Genomic DNA, 20,062 nt, shown 5'->3' with positions numbered 1-20,062 from the left:
GAAACATCAATGATGAAAGAGAATCATAAATCAGCTGCCTTCTGCATACCCCACACTGGGGATCGAGCCCACAACCCAGTCATGTGCCCTGACAGGAAATTGAATTGTGACCTTCTGGTTCACAGGTCAATGGTCAATCCCTGAGCCATGCCAGCTGGGGTGTTATTTATTTATTATTATTTTTAAAATAAATTTTTATTGTTCAGATTATTACAAATGTTCCTCTTTTCCCCATCCCTCACCCCCCTAGAAGCTCCCCTCCACCCAGGTCCCATCCCACATCATATCCTTAACGCCCCCTTACTGTCTTCATCCATAGGTGTAAGATTTTTGTTTAGTCTCTTCCCGCACTCCCCACACCTCCTTTCCTCCAAGAATTGTCGGTCCACTCCCTTTCTATGCCCCTGATTCTATTATATTCACCAGGTTATTCTGTTCATCAGATTTTTTATTCACTTGATTTTTAGATTCACTTGTTGATAGATATGTGTTTGTTGTCACTTTGTTGTTCATAATTTTTTTATCTCTACTTTTCTCTTCTTAAAGGAAACCCTTCAGCATTTTATATAATACTGGTTTGGTGGTGATGAACTCCTTTAGCTTTTTTGTCTGTGAAGCTCTTATCTGGCCTTCAATTCTAAACAATAGCTTTGCTGGATAGAGTAATCTTGGTTGTAGGTTCTTGCTATTCATCACTGATATTTCTTGCCACTCCTCTCTGGCCTGCATCATTTCTGTTGAGAAATAAACTGACAATCATATGGGTACACCCTTGTAGGTAGCTAACTTTTTTTCTTGCTGCATTTAAGGTTCTCTCTTTGTCTTTTGCCCTTGGCATTTTAATTATGATGTGTCTTGGTAAAGTCCTCTTTGGTTCCTCTTGTTTGGAGTTCTCTGCACTTCCTGGACTTGTAATTCTATCTTTCACCAGGTAGAATAAGTTTTCTATCATTATTTCTTCATTATGTTTTTAATATCTTGCTCTCTCTCTTCTTCCGGCACCCCCATAATTCAGATGTTGGTATGCTTGAAGTTATACCAGAGGCTCCTTACACTATCTTCATATTTTTGGATTCATTTATTTTTGCTCTTCCAGATGGGTGTTTTTTGCTTCCTTGTATTTAAAATCTTTGACTTAATTCTTGGGATCTTCTAGTCTACTGTTGAATTTCTGTATATTATTCTTTATTTCAGTCAGTGTATGCTTAATTTCTGACTGGCCCTTTTCCATATTTTTGTCATTTTCACTAAGATCCTTGAAGGTCTTATTAAGTTCCTTAGAGGTTTCTAGAAAATTATTGAGTAACCTTTGAATTCTATATCCAGTAGTTTGTTTTCCTCCATTTCTTTCATTTGTGACATGACTCTTTGTCTCCGCATTTTGGCTGCTTCCTTTTGTTGATAGAGTGGCTTTGTGTGTTAGGTGTCCTATAGGGCCCAGTGGCTCAGCTTCCCCCATTACCTGAAGTGGACACTCTTGGTGTACTCCTCTGTGGGCTGTGTGCAGTCTTTTTGAAGTTAAGCCTTAATTGTTGTTGGTATCACTGGGAGGAATTGACCTTCAGGCCTATTGGCTGTGAGGACCAGCTGTGTCTACAATAGAAGAACTACTGTGCTGCAGACTCCTTATGGGGTAGGACTTGTTTCAGTGGGTCTTTGGTGTTCACTGACTCTGCTTCTTGAGTGTGTCGCTTATGGATGTGAAGAGTTGTAATCTGGTATGGTCTCACACCTACCACTGGGTATACTGGCTCTTGGATTTCCAAAGACGTGCAAAGTTAGCCACTGCCTGAATCCACCCAGCAGGAACTACAGAGATCTGTAGATTCCTCCTCTTTGTTTGGGATTTAAAAGTGCCCAGATGAGGCTCAGCTGTGAAGCAAGCCCAGATGCTGCTGCCAAGCCTTGGTCCTTCTTTTGGAAGCTTTGGATCTCTCTGACCTAGCTGCAGTTTGTTAGGTTAGACTGCAAAAGGACAGGCCATTCATATGCAAAAGACACTGTGCACAGCTTGAGAGGGATTGTAAACTAAGTCTCAGGGAATCCCCATGGCAGAACCATCAGCAATGGCTTCTAGTCAGCCCTGCATTGGAGAGGTCCCCACATCTCCATATCCCATGCTCCCGTGCAGGAACAATGATTGCTGCAAGCACCTCTGAGAGTAAGCTGCTCTCATGTTCAGGCCGATGCCAGACAGTCCAGTTTCTCCCCATATGAGTCTGAGTCCCCAGAGTCTTGCAAAACTGGAGTTCAGAGCAGTCAGGAGCTTGTATCTCCTTCTTGATTGAAAAAAGCAACAGTGCACCCAGTTGCCAGCCTGTTCTGTGCTTGCCTCCGCACCTCCACATCTCCTACCAGTCTCAATGCGCTTTTTTCTTTCCTTCTAGTTGTAGAACTTCCACTCAGCCAGCTTTCCCATAGTTTTGGATTATCGATGTTTTGTCTTTTAGTTGTAGTTTTGAAGTAGGTTGTGAGAGGCAGCAAGTATAGGTGTTTACCTATTCTGCCTTCTTGGTTCCCTTGTTATTTATTTTTAAAAACTATTTCACAGTCCCTCACAAAACAAAATATATTGGTTTAAAACTTTGTTTTTTATACCTCCAAAGTCTGTAAATTTTTGGAAAACATGTAGTTCCTCAAAATGGGAAGCATAGAATATGCATAAATAAATGTTGAGCATATGGGCATATGACCCAGCAATTTTACTATAGTTTTATACCTGAAAGAAATAAAAACATATGTTTACACAAAGATTTTTACACAAATGTTCACAGCAACATTTTTCATAATATAACAAAGCGGAGCAAACCCAATGTCCATCAACTGATGACGAATGGAAAAACAAAATGTGGCGTATTCATGTAGTAGAATATTATTCAGCAATAAAAAGAAATAGAATACTACTGATAGATAGTAATACAGAGATGAGTTAAAACACATGCTAAGTGAAGAAAACCAGACATAAGAGCATACAAATTTACTCGAAATGTCCAGAATAGGCAAATCCAGAGAAGCAGAAAGTAGATTATTGGTTGCTCAGGGGAGAAAGGGAAATGGTTAGTACCTGCTAATGGATGCAGGGGGTTTCTTTTTAGGCTAATCAAATGTTCTAAAATTAGATAGAGGTGAAGGTTAAATACATTAGAATCCATTTTATTGAACACAAAATGGGCAAATTTTATGGTATGTGAATTATATCACTCAGTAAGCTGTTAAAAATGAGTAAAGGCTGAATGGAAATAAAAATAAAAAATACTTAAAATATAGACAAAAAATGATGTCTGCAGGATGCAAAACGATCCAGAAAGTGCAGTTTCTTTTTTCTTTTTTTTCTTTTCTTTTTTTTAAAATCAATCTTTATTGTTCATATTATTACACAGGTTCCTCGTTTCTTCCCCCCTCCACCAGGTTCCCACCCCATCCTCTGCCCCCTCATCCTCATCCATTGGTGCACAGTTTATGTTCAGTCTCTTCCTCCCTCCCTTTCCCCGATAGTAAATCCTTTTTCAGATAGCATATCTGTTACTTAGCATTTTCTCATATCAATAATACCTCCACATGCCCAATGATACACTTCACACAAAAGACATTTCCTAATAGGACAACCAGCCTCATCCAGGCCCCACCCAAGGCACTCACAGATCAACACCCCAGGACTATACTAACTCAACACATCCAGATATAAGCCTTCATCACTTGATTCAGCAGACCCTCAAGTTCCCACAAAAGTTTCCAGCCATGTCTGAGAGGCAGCCATGGGGCAGGGGCAGGTGAGGAGCGAGCTGTTTTGGGCCAGGCTGCTCCGGGCCTGGCCTCTGTCAGAAAGTGCAGTTTCTTGTCTTTGCCATTTTGTTTCAGATTAAATGACTGACTCCCTTTGTTCCCATTCCCTCTAAACATTATTTTAAGGGAATATTTCTATTGAAAAAAAATCCCACCACACTGAAATAAAACAGCTTTATGTGTGGTTCTAATAGGGTAGAAACACTGGTAAAAGGATAATGATTAACTTTTGAGAAGGCCTTTGTCCTGAATCTTTGACTAGCTGGTTTCTGCTCTTTTCTCAGGGGTCAATCTTATTCTATCTTTCTACCATATGTTCTCTTCTCAACCTGCCCCTTGGCTGTGTACCACCCAGGACTGCTCTTCACAGATGGCCCCCAAATTCAACCCCCTTTCTGCTACGCAGGATCTGACAATACATTTTATTCATATTTCTTTTTTTTTAATTTAACCATTAATTACTATGGTTGACCTTTACTATGGTAGACTATAGGCCAAGCATTGTGATAGTCATTTTCTAACTTTAAGTCATAATTTTCTAACCTCAAAGGATTATTTTCATCATGAGAAACACAAGCCAAAGGGGCAAGAGGAATATGGCGAACCATGTTTTACTTCAAGCGTATCCTTATTTCTCTCATTTAATGAAATTTAGGCAACTACTTACCAGTCCCAGGGGTAGCACTGGCTTATGAAAGCAAAGCAGTGACTTAATATTATGTCTAAAATAGTAAAGTAAATTGAATTTGGCTGTCTCTTGGGATTCATGATTAGTTGCTTGTGATTTTAAGGCAATCCGAAAGGCTTACATGGCCTCAGTTATCTCAAGCATTCCAGAGCTTTCTCAATAGTTTAGTTTCAAAGCAGTTCAACCTGTTGACATTTTTATTTACTGAGCACCTCTAATGGCCGGGCACTGTGGTGGGCACAGGTGACGCAAGGCATCTGACCTGACCCTTGGGCTGCCCTGTTTCCATCTCGGAGGTTTATTTCATTAACATTGTGCTGTATATTGAGACACAGTTCCACTAGCGGGGCAGCCAAAAGCAGGGTGCATAAGAGAAGCATAAAACCCAGCCAGCTCTTTAGCTTATCACTTGTTCTCACTTTTTATGTGCGTTGGATTTATTTCATTCTAGCAGCTGGCTGCATAAGTCCAAGGAATAAATCAATTTATTAATGCAATAAGGGACGGAAGATAGCATAATTGTAGATCTGAGGACCAGGAGGCTGGTTCTGGGGTAGAGTGCTCAAGTGGTGAGGTGTGATGAGCCCAGAGGCTTTATGGTATTAATGGGAGAAAAGGGGCCTGGGCTATTTGATGCTGGGAAAAGGGCAAAGGCAAAGAATTTCCCCATATTCATTCTATTCCCTTAACAAAGCCATCGTTACAATATGCTAATTTGGGGATGTGAGTACATGTATTCTGCTTCAACCAATAGACAATTACTAATTTTAAAATGAGTATTTAAGTTTGCTATGTCAAAATTCTTTTATGTCTGCTGAAAAATATAATTCTGTAGCTCATACAATTATATTTTCCTCTTCACTATGAATTATTTAGAGCATCCTCTCTTTTAACTGCATACCAAAATATCATTAGAGGTTATCTAATAGCTAGCTCGTCATTTCATTCTCCCATTGAGGCTTGTGGGCCAATTTTCACCCTGTTATACTCTCCAGAATAATGAAACTAATTTGGGATCTTGCTGTGGAATTAAATGCTCATACAGATCCCACTCCCTCTGAGACTATAAACATCTGCCATAACATTTCTTATAGCCAAATATTCTCACTATTACCAGTACATCTGAGAAACCATCAGTGAAGTAAAAGAGGTTAGGTACTGGCAGAAATGTTCTGGGAAGTATTGGATTGCCAGTGATTTGTAGTCTAAGAAAATTTGGCACCAAAAACCATTCCATTATCATTAGATACTCCATTATTTTTCTAAACTTGAGGGTAAAACTGTAACTAGGCAACCATTTAGACTTTTGGAATTTCACATCTATTTTGAGATAGTCATAGACCGTTAGGAGTATTTACAACTGTCATTATACCAATAACTAGAGACCTAGTGCACAAAATTCATGCATGAGGGGGTGGTCCCCTCAGCCCAGTCTGCTCCCTCTCCAGACTGGGGGATGTCTGACTGCTAGTTTAAATTGGCAGTTGTATATCCCTCTCACAATCCTGGACTGCTGGCATCTAATTGGTCACTTGCCTGCCTGTCTGATGGCCCTTAACTGCCCCCTCTGCCAGCCTAGTTGCCCCCAACTGCATCCCCCTGCCAGCCTGGTCGCCCCTAACTGTCCCCCTTGCTGGCCTCATTGTCCCCAACTGCCCTCCCTCCACAGGCCTGGTTGCCCTACGCAGCCTGCTGTTCAGTCATTTAGTCGGCCCTTACTAACCCCCCGCTGCTGGCCGGTTTGCCCCATGCAGCATACTGTTCAATCATTTGGTTTCCCTCACTAACTCCCCTGTGAGCCTGGTCATAGGCAGCCATCTTGTGAGGGCATGAGGGTCAATTTGCATATTACCTCTTTATTATATTGGATACCTACATACATTGAGTCCTTATTATTTACAACGTACTTGGCTAAGTCCACATATGCATTGTCTGAATCATCACACTGAGGTGATTGTGATTATTATCCCCATTTTACAAATGAGAAAACTGAAGCAAAATAAATTTTAAAATAACATTACACATGTAATAAAAAGCACACTCTTGATGCAAACCCAGGTTGTCTGGCTCCAGATCTCCTACATGTGCCTATGTACTGCCTTTAGTGATCTTCAGTGGCTAGCCGAAAATAACAGCACACTGTAGGAAAGGTGTTTATTCTTAGAGAAGTAGGGTGGCCCCGAGATAACTGGACACATGGGAATTTATGCAAAGAGCTCAAAGAGGTAGGCAAAGTAGGCAGAGGCTGTGATCCTACCATCTCCAGTTCCTCCTGCTCTCTCACCAAGCCCCTTCTCTTTTGTCCCATGCTTCCGCCCTGTCTGTCACTTCCTTTGAGACTCTCTTTCCAGACCCCTTGCTGCATCTCCTCGCATTTTATAGCAAGCCCCTCCTTTTTCTAGCCTTCTGTCTATTGCGTGTTCCTGCTCTGGACCTCTCTTTCTTGGCCTCTCTACCAAAGACTCTAGAACACTGCTGGCAAAAAACAAACAAACACTCAGCTGTTCTTTTATATCTTTTGACAACATAAAATACCTTTTTGTCCAAACTTTAAAGAGTTACCTATTCCATCACCTACTTTGGTCAAACCCCCTGCGAAGCCCCCATCCCACTATTTGTTAGCAGATGGCCTTGCCCCTGTACTTTTCTGAGAAAACCCAGACCATCATAAATGCACTTGATTTTATCTCCCTTCTTAATAATTATCTTGATCCCTAGTCACCTTGATATTCTTTGACAGGAGATCAATGTATTTCTTTTCCCAGCCAAAGCAAATATTTTCACCTAACCACACTTACATCCTATTCCACAATGTCAGAATATTCTTTCCACTCTGGTTCTTCCCCCAACTTCTCCTGCATTAAAATGTATCCCTTCTTGACTACTGTTTTTCCCTCCTAAAATATAGTTTGTGCTCATTGTCTCCACTTTGACACCTACCATTTACTCAATACATTCATCATTTAGATTTTTAATAGAATCACATCACTGCAATTGCCCTCGTATTGCTAAACAAACAACATGGGTCAGGTTATCCATGCATACCCAATCACTAATTCCAATTTTTGTTTTTCCATTTCCTTACTCTCTCTGTACCTTTTGACACTATTAGCCATTTGTCTTCCGTTGGCTTTCCTATTGTCACTGTCTCCTGGTTCTTTGCCTACTTCTCTGATTATTCCTTCTTGGTTGCATTTGAGTGCTTCTTTTTCTCACCTCACCCTTTAAATATCATTGTGTTCTGGAGTTCTTTCTTTGGCCATCTTTTCATTTTATATTCTTTCTTTGGGTGATTCCTATGGCTTCACTGTCAAGCTAATAATGCCCCTATCAGTATCTTCAACCCAGATGTCTCTTGTATAGGTTAGATCAATAAACCCAAATTCCTGTTGAATGTCTCTTTTTGAATGTATTTCAACTGTCTGCAGCTCTCTCAACATATCTATAACTTAAAATATATGCAAGTCATCTTACACATCTTCTTTTCCCTCAATTCTTTTCACTTCTGCTTTTCCCTTATGCCATCTCCAACCACATGTCATTAGGGGATGAATATTGTTACCCATATTAATTTAATTTATATTGACATTTGTCTCCTATTCACTCTCTCTTTGTTTCTAACCTTAGGACCAAATAGGTGGTGTCACTCTCATGTTATAAACTCTTCAGTGAATCCTCATTGCTGAATCAAAATCCAGACTCCCTATAAAAGTATATTCTGGTATCCTGACTAGCTTCTGCTTATCTCTCTAGTTCACACAATGGAATGCATGGAGTGGATATATGACTACCTGATTTTGAAACCTATTTAAGGAGTTTTGTTCTATTTTGAAAATTAGTGAGAAAAATGGCTTTCAAAGAGGAGATGATATATTAAAAGTATAAAAAAATGTCTTAAGTATTCTTAATCAGAAGATGTTTTACTTAATAGGACAAATAGGAAAGAGGTCAAATTTAGAAAATGCAAAGGCACAAAAAGCAGGATGTGAAATGAAAAGACAGTGACTAAAATGAAATTCTGTCCTACATATTACCTAAAAGATGCTATTGCTTCTATAATTTAGAGAAAGAGAAAGAGTTACACTTCAAACAATTCTATTTCTAAAGTGGTCCCATTGTTGCTCTTAACTCCAAGTGGGCAAATACAGCCTCCTGTTACTATAAATTTTTTATTAAACTGACTATCTACTAAAGATTTTATGTAGCAAATTCTTTCGCATTTCCTCAAGATTTATTGTTGAATTTGGGCCAATCTAGAAAAATGTTAAAGTCAATTCTCTAAAGATAGTTGGAGACCAGGGAGTCTGGCCAAATTGCTCACATTTTGAAGTAATAAGCAAATATTTTACACTTAAATTCTTATTTACAAGCTCTCTATGGGCCTTTAAGAAAATACAAAATTAATTATAAATGTTCATTAATTGTTTAGTTTTTTGTAGATCTCTTTAAAGAGTAAAAAGAGGAAACTTTATACTAAACATTTTTACATTAATGAAACAAATGTGACAAAATATTGCCATTTATTGGATCTAAGTTGAGGAGAGAGAGATAAGTGGTATTCATTGTACTATTATTCTTTATACGTTTATTTTTGACAAATTTTATAATGTGAGTTTTTCATTCTTTTTTTTAATATATATTTTATTGATTTTTTTACAGATAGCAAGAGAGAGGGATAGAGAATTAGAAACATTGATGAGAGAGAATCATTGATCAGCTGCCTCTTGCACACCCTCTACTGGTGATGTGCCCGCAACAAGGTACATGCCCTTGACCGGAATTGAACCTGGGACCTTTTAGTCCGCAGGCTGACATTCTATCCACTGAGTCAAACCGGTTTTGGCTATAATGTGAGTTTTTAAAAAATTAAATGGTAATGGTATTGTCATAACCTTCCCAAGTGTAAGGATTGTTATATAGAGGCCTGTGACTCACCTACTGGCATAAATCCCAAGTGGATGATATGGATGCATTGTTCATTCTAGCACAATACAAAAAAATCATTACCGTAGAATACTATGTGAAAATAAAAACAGTACATGCTTCCTATGTACACTGAAATAATTATTTTTATTTCCCTAGGGCCTTTCAGCATGACATAGATGATTCTGCTTCACATTCCTTAAAGCCACTTTTTAAGAAACCATTACATTGGCTTTCTTGCCTATCGCATTTCCACCCTTCTTTACTCAGGTGAGAACCTCTAAATGCTATGGTTATGATTCTATATTTTTAAACTTTAATGGAAACTTTTATCCACAGAAATAAATGCATCTTACAAAAAGAACTTACAAATTTTTATAATACGTCACGGTAAGTAGAGTATTGTTTTATCTTTTTCTTTTTTTTTTAGCTCAAGAATCCAAAGTACAGGCCTCCAAGTTATTCTACGAACTTCTAGCTGTACTGATACAGCAGGAAAATGTGATTTTTTGAAGTTTAATTCTATTATAGCTAATCTCCTAGTCACTTAAAAATTTATCCTTCTTGACCCATGACTGGGGATTTGGCAGTTCTCCAACTAATTGTAAAAAATAAAAAAAAAGACAGCAAAACTGATTAATTCGTGTAACTAATTCAGAACCTTGGTAAAAGTAGAAGAGTAACTTCTAAAATTATTGATAGGGTAACTCACTTTTATTATTTTATTAGCAGTATTTAAATATAAGTCATTTAAAGCATGAAGTGTACTTCCAGAGTAATCTAATGACATTTTGGGGCATCTTGTAGAAAATTAATTTGATTCTTTGCTAAATATATCATTAGAAAGTATCTTTCCTAGGTATCTGTAACTATATTATTGTAGCTAAAGATCATATTGTTAATCCCCATACATTCTTGATTCATCTAGGAAATACACTCTCAGTGATTTCATCATCTAAATTGACTGACTGTACCTTTCTCATGAGTCCTACCCATAAATAGAGGATTATGAGAATCTTATACACAAAGTCATTGTGGACATAGCAGACATATATGATTTACCTATTACATGCCTATTCTCACATAGTTAACAGGGATGACAAGATCAATGAGACACAGACCTTACCTTCAAAGACCCCAATATATTGTTGTTACTTCACTTAAATATAAAACTTTTTCAACATCTCTGATTAACTCCTTATGATTGATTCTTAGAAGTGGAATGCCCTCAGTACTCTGTCCACTTGCATGTAAATACAAACTTATGACATTGAGAATTAAATAGCCAATATTTTAATATTCCTTATTGGAAAGGTAACAAATTAAACAACTGGATCTTTTACTGTATCAGTTAGCAAACAACCTGGTCATTTTGATGAATTCCCAGACTTCTAAACATGTTTGTTCTCCAATGTTATTTTCACATTTGCTTTAATCCATTTGTATTATCTGCTTTTATCTTAATCTATAAGACTTCCACCTCTAGGCTTGCTCTGTGCAGTCCAGCTAGAGGCCTGGGAAATCAACACAGAAATGAGTTTTCTACCTTTTAAGCACCGTATTTTTCGGACCATAAGACGCACCGGACCATAAGACGCACCAGTTTTTAGAGAAGGGAAATGAAGAAAAAAAGATTCTGAAACAAATAGTGTCCTAAAATATTTTATGTGCATTAAAACCCAACATCACAGTCATAAACACATGTAATCAACCCTGTAAAGTAAACAGCAGCATTTAGAACCATTTTAGAGCCGGGCAAGCACACAGAGACCACACAGAGCCGGGCAAGTAAAAAAACTTTTTTTTTTTTAAAGTATATGTGTAGGCTATATTTGGACCATAAGATGCAGGGACTTTTTCCCCCCACTTCTGGGGGGAAAAAAGTGCGTCTTATGGTCCGAAAAATACGGTAGCTACTTCTTATAATTAAGTTCTTTCTCTTATCTATACCTAAAGCCAGCATAAATGTAGTAAGACAGACCTTTCTTTTTGCTCTGCGTAGCAACAGATCTCCAGTATTATCCTAACAGAAGGATTAAAACATGGTATGGCTAGTCAGACCATAGTAGAAATGTAATTTGATACAAGCTTCTGGAGGACATTTTAGTAAGCTGTATCAAAAACCTTAGAAATATTTATGCCCCTTTATTCAGCATGTCCATTTCCTGGAACCAATCCAATTATAAAGAATCATAAAGAATTAACCAGACTGTTGACAAAACTATATATGTAAGCATGTTCAAGGGAGGATTATTTGTGAGTGAATAAAATGGAAATAAATATCCTGCACTATGGAATTAGATAAATCAATTATGAGATAGCCATATGATTGACTAATGTGGATTTATTATAAAGATTGATTTAAAAAATATTACATAACAAATCATTGTGATTTATAGTTAAGAGCAAACTGCAGGTTATTAATTATGACATCATCAAATCTGTCCCAGTTTTTAGAGTGAACTGAATTCCATAAAATTAGAGACTGATTTTTGCTTACCATTCTGACTCCATGGCCTACCACATAGAAATTGCCCAACAAATATTAGTTGAGGAATGAATGAAGGAATAAGTATGTTCAAAGTAGTATTTTATTAGATACTAGAGGCCCAATGCACAAAATTTGTGCAAGGGTAGGCCTTCGCAGCCCCAGCTGCTGGGGCCATTGCAGCCCCACCCCCACCTGCACTCACTTTGGCCTAGTGCCCACCCTCCTAGTTCCCCGGTTCTGCATAGCCCCCTGATCAATCACCCATAGAGGTTGGCCTGGGCCTCCCTTTGTGGAGTGATTATGGAGCGATGGTGGCCCCCCCAACCAATTGCATCACACCCCTCTTGGCTGGCCTGGCACCAGTGTGTGCCATAGTGTGGTTGTCAAGATGGTGGTTCTGCTGTTTGGCTGTTTGGTCAATTAGCATATTATACTTTCATTATTGTAGATTACCATATTAATTGGTACATTTAGCTATTTTCACACATTTGATCTGAGTGGTTAAGCTCAGTCATGGGAAGCACGGTCTTATTGAGGAGGTGGCTTCTAGTATCCTGAAGAGAGAACATCTGGGAGGAGGATGAAAAAAGAGCTTTGCTCTCCCAGCTGCTGCTGACAGCTGTTCCCCAGGACTGAGGAAAAGAGCTTAGAGAGCTTACAGTCTGATGAGGTGCCAAGCTTTGACATGGAGCCAACAGGCAGGGGAGAAGTAATGAGAGCTTTTTAACACCCAGGCTCTTAAGTGGCTGTTCCTGACTGTGGATGGACAAGCAGCTGGATCTTTGAAAGATTTTCAGAGAGAATGTCACGTGCTTATGGAGCAGTTATTAAAAGAAGTGAATATGTCAAATGAACTAGGTACTGAATGCTTAGATATCCTAAGGTTTATATGTATTCATATCTTTTTTCTATCATGGTTTAGAAGTTTTATGTAAATAAGGACACAGCAAAGGAACCAACAATAAGATAATAGAAGACAACTATAGGTTTTCCCATGAATTAGATGTGGTTTGTAGATGCATAGTTTTGTAGTCTTGGAAAGTGGGTTAACCTCTGTGAGCTTTAGTTTTCATGTATTATATGAAACTTTATATTTTGGTGAGGAAGTTGAAACATAAATACAATACAATCTTGTTGATATATTTAAAAAGAGAAAGTGATATCATCATGTGCTTCTTGCATCTTGAAACATCTTATTTCTTTAACTTCTGAGATACTCTCATGGCAGAGTCATGAGGATTAAGTGAACTAATGTGCCTACATAGCACTCATCACATAGGTACTTACTAAACAATCAATCAGTATATCGTTTTAATGAAGAGCTGTATGTTTCAGGAAGTTGCAGATTTTATCAATTATCTAAACATGTTTAAAAGGACCCACTACAAGTGTGCTAAAGTGTAAAAAATATTGAACTGCTTTCTCATGGGCTCTCTGCACTTATCCCAAGTGTGATGCCAGGAGAGATCTTTCATATATATATATTCATATTTTATATATATATATATATTCATATTTATATATATATATACACACACATATATATGGATATGATTTTTTTTTATTGATTTCAGAGAGGAAGGGAGAGAGAGAGAGAGGTAGAAACATCAATGATGAGAGAGAATCATTGATCAGCTGCCTCCTGCACATCCTCCACTGGGGATCGAGCCCAAAACCCAGGCATGTGCCCTTGATGAAAATCAAACCTAGGACCCTTCAGTCTGCAGACTGACACTTTAGCCACTAAGCCAAACCAGCTAGGGCAAGGAGAGATCTTTCTTGATCTCCCTGTAACAGGCCATTAATTACCAGTAGTTGGGGACCAATAATATTAAAAGCTCTAGCCAAATAACTCTGCTCCTCACAAGGAGAGGCTAAGATAGTCATTAGTGTCCAGGGTCTCAGATGCTAGATTAGCCTTCAGACAGAGTCCAAAACTGATACCTGAAATGCAATATTATTTTAAAAATTAAAATTGGATTTTGAGAAATAGGATATGCTAACTTGTTTAACATTAAAGTATGGAGCTATGGCTATGACTTTTAAGTACTAATATCTTTGGGTGATTTGGGGGAAATGTGAAAAAGGGTTAATTTGGTCATCTCAAGTGAAAAAGGTTAATTTGCTAGAACCAGGAAATGCCCTAAGTCTCATAGGTTGAATGCCTACCCTCTAAGTTGTACACTGAATAGTGTAGATACAACCAACTCTGAAAAAAATGATACTCTTTGAGTGTTAGTCTACCTTATTGAACAAAGTTATTTAAAACCAAGTCATATCCTCTGTATAAACATTCAAGTGATTTTCTGTTTAATTTCTGTTTATTGAATCATCTTTAATTGTAAAACTCAGAGAGACATGTCTATACCCATTATAGAGATTAAAATATATTCAAGCATTTTCAATGCTATAACCACATATAATTTACCCAATCTTGGTTAAAATGATAAAAATTTTGGTTTTTTTTCCCCATTAACTTTTTTCTGGGGTACTAAAGTTATTTTCTTGAGAAAAAAAAAGATGACAAATTTGCTTTACAGATCTGTCTTTACTTACTTCCCTAGAAAGATTCTAAAGAATCAGTTTTGGAAAGCCAAGAGTAGTAATAGTAATTCCTGGGTTTCTCCTCCGCTTTTATTTTCCCACTTTAGGGCTTTTACTCTAAGTTTATCTTTAGTTATGCCCTTGCCTTTGTTCTCTGAATCATGTAACTTATGGTCTCTGGTATAAATTTGGCCCAGTAATCCTTGACAGGAACCATCTGGTTGAAATCAGTCCCTAGATACCTTGAATAATATGTCTCCAATTTGGGAATAAGCCTTGAGACCACAAACTTGATTTTGGGTCAAAAACATGGTATCTTCAATCAGAAGATGAAATAGAGCCAAACATCCTCAATGCTGGAAAATACAACTGACCCATCAAATAACAACCAGGTTGAATGGACAGAAACCTGGAGTAGTGGAATGAGCATAAGTTTTAAAGTCAGAAAGACCTGGGTTCAAAGTCCAGCAGCCACATTTATTAGCTAAATGAACTTGAACTCCTTTCTCAAAGATCCTGAAACAAGGATTAAGTAAGATGAATACTAATGTGGATGAAATCATGTGGATTTCCCCAAGAAACGGACCCTGACGCACGCATTTAAGAGGCAGTAATTTATCTTCGAAGTGGAGAAAACACTGGAAGGGGAGTGAGTAAATGAAACAAAGGGAGAAAGGAAAGAAAGATTAGTATAATCAAAGCCAACTACCAAGGAGTAACCAGAACTTAAACCTTCTGGGGAAATTTTTGAAACCAGTGGGAAATTCACATCTCAGAGTCATCCCACCAAAGAAGCAAGGATGCTGAGATACTTATGCAGCAATTTTCATATGTTTTTGGTTGAGAGTTGCCCTGGGGTGTTAATTTTCTGTTTCTTCCAGCCTGTTTTCCTGGAAGGTAGAGAAATACAGGTTCTTATAGTCAGAAATCAGGCCAGTGTCTGTAGTAGTCAAGGCAAGAGAATGTGGGGAAATTGACCTCTGCTTTGGTCTCCCCCATGCACCATTGAAATCCACCCATTCCCCATGTTGAGTTCACTCAGTTCTATCATTGATTCTTCTCAGTGATGGCTGGTTAAAATGTCTTTAAAAAAATTATTAGAGTTAGTGGGACAAGCTAGAGTGTCCCCTGCTGCAATAATTTCAGGATTTGCAGATGATATTCATTATTACAGTCCTCTACCTCTTATTTCAACTTCCCTTTACCATCAGCTAATTTGTGTTGTTGCCCAGGGGAGTCACTGAGACCTTACCTATCAGAATATAGTCACTTCAGTCACCTATTTATAGTGATTATCAGTCATGAAAGCAAAAGGGAGAATCCCTTGAACTACAGACATTCTCCTTCCTAATCACTTTATGATAGCTTATCATGACAATTAGGGTTAATCTAGTTTCTCATGATAATTAATCACCCTTGCCGGTATAGTAACTCCTTTCTTTGCCCCATAGACTGCTGGCATGGGGAGCCAACAATGCCTAAATGGCAACTATAATTTAAGTGTAGTGGAATCATCAATGTTCCTCTCATAGAGGACCACCACAGAAGCAGGACCTCCACTCCTGCGATGCCGACAGGGCTTACACACATTCCCCAAGTGGGTCAGCAGGAGCACTGGTGAGAGTTGCCTTTCTACTTTCAGCTGTTGGCTCCCTGACAGTTTATCTATTGGGAACATAGTATCATATATTGGCTTATGGTTCGAAGTAAATATCAAATCCGGAAGCAGAATGCCCTAATACCACAGGATGCCATCCGCAAGCTGTGCATTTCAAAGTGCATTCCAATGTTCTACTAGTTTAGCAGCTTCTGTGTGATATATATATATATATATATATATATATATATATATAGGATCAATGAATCGAATGGTCATGTGGTAAGCCTTCTCATCTTGCAGTGGGAACTCAGGCTAGTGTGCACTAATAAAACTAAGATTTTTTAAAACCCTTCTATTGTAGTATGAATACATATTTTTAAATTGTAGAAATTATAAAACACACCTGAAGACAACTAATATTTTCCTTGATGTTTCTGTAAAAGTAATTTGTTATTTTCATAAACCAATAATGATTGAATCTCATTATTGTATCACTGCTTACTACCTGGATTTGAAAAATTCTTTAGGTTAATTCATTCCCTAGAAATGTTGTACTTATTAGAATATAAGTTTAATATAACCAAGCCATAAGTTCATCCTGTCTCCCAATACAAGATTTATACATTCCAGTGGATTTATACATTTTTGTTCTCTTTTTTATATTATAGTAAAATCCAGCATGTACACATTTGATACATATATAAATATATATAAAATTCCTCTTTCTGTCATTTTTTTGTGAGGGTAATCTCACTTTCACAGTTCCACCAGCTCAAAGGATGAGGGAACATATGCTTCTCCATATGCCCAACACAGACTCCTCAACGCATTTATTACTCAGAGCTTGGAGATTGAGGAATCTTTGTAATATTTTATTTTTTCTCATAGTGAGTCATTTTACTGTACATTTCAAAAATCTGTGATAAGTTGAAAGATACCAGAATTAAGGTACATTTCAACAAACAGCTTCCCATCTGCCAAATGAGAGGTTTTATTTATAACCAGGTATTCAAATACAGTGAAGTGAAATTACACTCAAATTATTTTGCTTTATTACATGTTTAAAGAGCTGAGCATAAACACTAACCCCTCTAATCTATTCTCCACACGGCAGTCAGATCAGGAAACTCATCTGCCTTAAACTCTTCAGTGGGTTCCAATTGCCCACAAATGAGGCCCTCTATGATCTGGCTCCAATCTCTATCTTCAGATTGTCTCTCAAAGACCCCCTCCCCCTTTCTACACTTCATTAAACTGGATCTTTCAATTCTTTAAGTGTATTCTTAAATTGGCACTCAACTCAAATAAGATGTGTAGGAAATGCTCAAAAACTAAGTCCATTTTAAAACAGCACTTACAACCAACTAGTTGCTTTACATCTACTGAACCCCAAGCAAGTTTCCAGAAGTTAGCACTTGGGATTTAGTAGAGAAATAGGGACAATGATTGTAAGGATCTGCTTCAGTGTTTCTGTCTGAAGGACTCTCCTAGTGGATTCTTCCCTTGGGACCATATTTGAACTACTGCAAGAGGCAGACCAATTTGGGAACACCCAGGTAATTCAGAGCACCAGAACTGGTGGGCTTGGTTCCTCTGCATCAGAGTTAAGTAGATAACTCCCCGCTTCTCTCTTCCCCACCCACCCAGAGCAGGAGTTCCCATAGCTAACATTGCCTCACCAGTTGTCCAAGGAGTTTCCCTGTTTCCAGGCATGTTTATCCGAATCTCACATGGGAAGTCTGAGTTGGCCCAAAGTTCAGATGCAGGCTGAAGGATTTTGTGCATCATAAGGTTGTGTAATGATCCAAATGCCAAGCCAAGCCAAAGAGTAGGTGCTCTGAAACTTCTTCATTTTTATCTTTGCATCCTCTCGCTTTCGCTTAAACCAGCTTTTTGGCAGAGCATCAAAAAAAAAGTTGCTTTGCCATTTATAAGCCTACTTTTCAATCAGCTAGGTTCACTAGTAGATTTGGAGCTAGAAAACAAATTCTTGTGTCCTCACAAGACTTGAATCTGGTAGAGAGAAAAGTTTTACTTGATTAAATAATAAAGTGTTAAAATGTGTATATTTGTCATAAGTGCTATAATTCACAGTGAGGGAGACCACTGTGGAGAGAAGTGTTTAGTGAAGACTTTACAGAGAAAGCAACATTTTTGCTGTAGATTGAAAGATGGGTAGAGTTTAGTAAAGGATTATTGCAGGGCTGGCAGCCACAGTGGACCCGAATGGACACAAAGGCTCAGAGTCAGGAAAGGGGATGCCAGGTGGGTCTCTCTTTACAAACTTGCACCAGAAAGCACCTTTTACCACCGTGGTTCTCAAATCTTAGCATACATCAGAATCTCCTGCAGAGGGCTGGTTAAAGCACACATTTCTGGAACCCATCTCCAGAATTCAGATGGGATGAGGCCTGGGAATTTGCATTTTTACAATTTCACAGGTAATGCTCACACTGCTGGTCCAGTTCCCAGGCATGAAAACTAATGGTTTACCAGTGTTTCCCAAAGTGTGGTACGCGTACCCCGAGGGGTACGGGAAGAGTTTGGTGGGGGTACGCGTTGCACCGGAATTTGGTGGGGATATGCACTGCACTGTGCTTAGCTGCGCCTAATTCTATGTTCTCATGAGTATGAGGGGTACTCAGTGTTACAAAAATTATAGAAGGGGTACAACATATGTCAAAAGTTTGGGAAACACTGGTTATTCTATGTTGATAACTGGATGGTTCACCATTCACCACTCTATAAATTTCATGTTGAAATGATCCCATAAATTGTTACTATTAGCAATACCCTTTGTTCTGTCTTTTTTCCACTGTAAAGTTGGGTCCTTTCACTCACATGCTCACATTGCCCAATCACACCTTTTCTTCCCAATGCCACCCTATTCCCACAGTCCTTATGGCTGCAACCAGATTGAGTTCGATCATTTCCTGCCTTTTTGTTGTGATTGTAAACTGATTTTAGATGTTGTGACCTTTAGCCAATCTAAAATTTAAGATTTAGAAGGAAAACATGAATTATGTTATCAGTTTTCTGTTTCTACTTTACTTTCTTATCTCATGCAGACCCATTAATAAATGAACGTGGTGATATGGTAGACCTGACTTTGATTTTCTGTCCAACATTGAGATAATTTTCCAAATAGAAGCTTATTTGCCTTGGAATTATTTCTCTTTGATGAAACAATTACCCAAGTTGGTAGCAGTGTGATTGTTAGAGTGGTTCTGATAATTGCATGCTGATTTAAGTCTTTACATATTAAATAATTAGATTATGGTTGACCCTTGACAGAAACTTTGAATTCCTTTAGTTTTATCAACGATCATTGTACAAGACAAATTACAAAGCAGTAAAAACCCATTGGAACTTCTTTCCATGAATAATGAAAGGAGTTTATAGCTCTTAGTAGGCACTCATATAGTTGGTATATGAACAAATAAATGCATTCTAAATAAATGCATACATGATTTTTATTTGCTTCGTGAAACTAAAACAGATACAGTTTTGTAGAACATAGGCATGGTGATTTTGTATCAGTTTTAAGTTTGGCAGGCTACCAAATGTTAATTTGCTTTTAGCTAGTTGAGATTAAATGTATTCCTTCCCTGAGCAACCCTAAAGTAAGCAAGCATGAAAGCATTTTCTGAGTAATCTTGGAGGAATTGACATTTAAGGGAGTTAGCATTACATCTGTACTTTAAGGCTATTAATTTCATAGATAAATTAACTTCATTATTCCATCTTTATCTTGCATTTGAAAGGACTCCATCAGCCGGGCAACTGACAACTGAGGGTCAATTGAAACTGCTGTTAGCCCAGCCAGGTTGTAATTGGAACCTGCTTCTGGAAACTCTACTGCATCAGGATGGCTTTTTGCTGAAAATCTTGCTGAAGAGCTCAAGTGAGTATTTGGAATTATGAAAATGTCCTAAAAAAACCCAGTCATTGTTTGAATTGAATGAAAATGTTTTTCATACTTAAATGTTGGCAGAGGGATGAAAACCAATTGCACCGTATCAACAGTCAATGG

The 20,062-nt window shown here is 38.0% G+C and overlaps 1 protein-coding gene across 1 annotated transcript in view; it reads left to right on the top strand.

Annotated features, from left to right (window-relative positions):
- Positions 1–20,062, top strand: part of KIAA0825 (KIAA0825 ortholog) — a 319,903-nt gene that overhangs the window by 112,417 nt on the left and 187,424 nt on the right. The window contains exons 12-13 of the mRNA XM_045571737.1: positions 9,554–9,664; positions 19,794–19,933. Of these exons, the coding sequence (XP_045427693.1) occupies positions 9,554–9,664; positions 19,794–19,933 (251 nt within the window). The remainder of the gene's footprint in view (positions 1–9,553; positions 9,665–19,793; positions 19,934–20,062) is intronic.

The sequence above is a fragment of the Pipistrellus kuhlii genome, unplaced genomic scaffold (genome assembly GCF_014108245.1).
Source record: "Pipistrellus kuhlii isolate mPipKuh1 unplaced genomic scaffold, mPipKuh1.p scaffold_m20_p_4, whole genome shotgun sequence".
Lineage (NCBI taxonomy): Eukaryota > Metazoa > Chordata > Mammalia > Chiroptera > Vespertilionidae > Pipistrellus > Pipistrellus kuhlii.
This window is presented reverse-complemented; position numbering and strand designations above follow the sequence as displayed.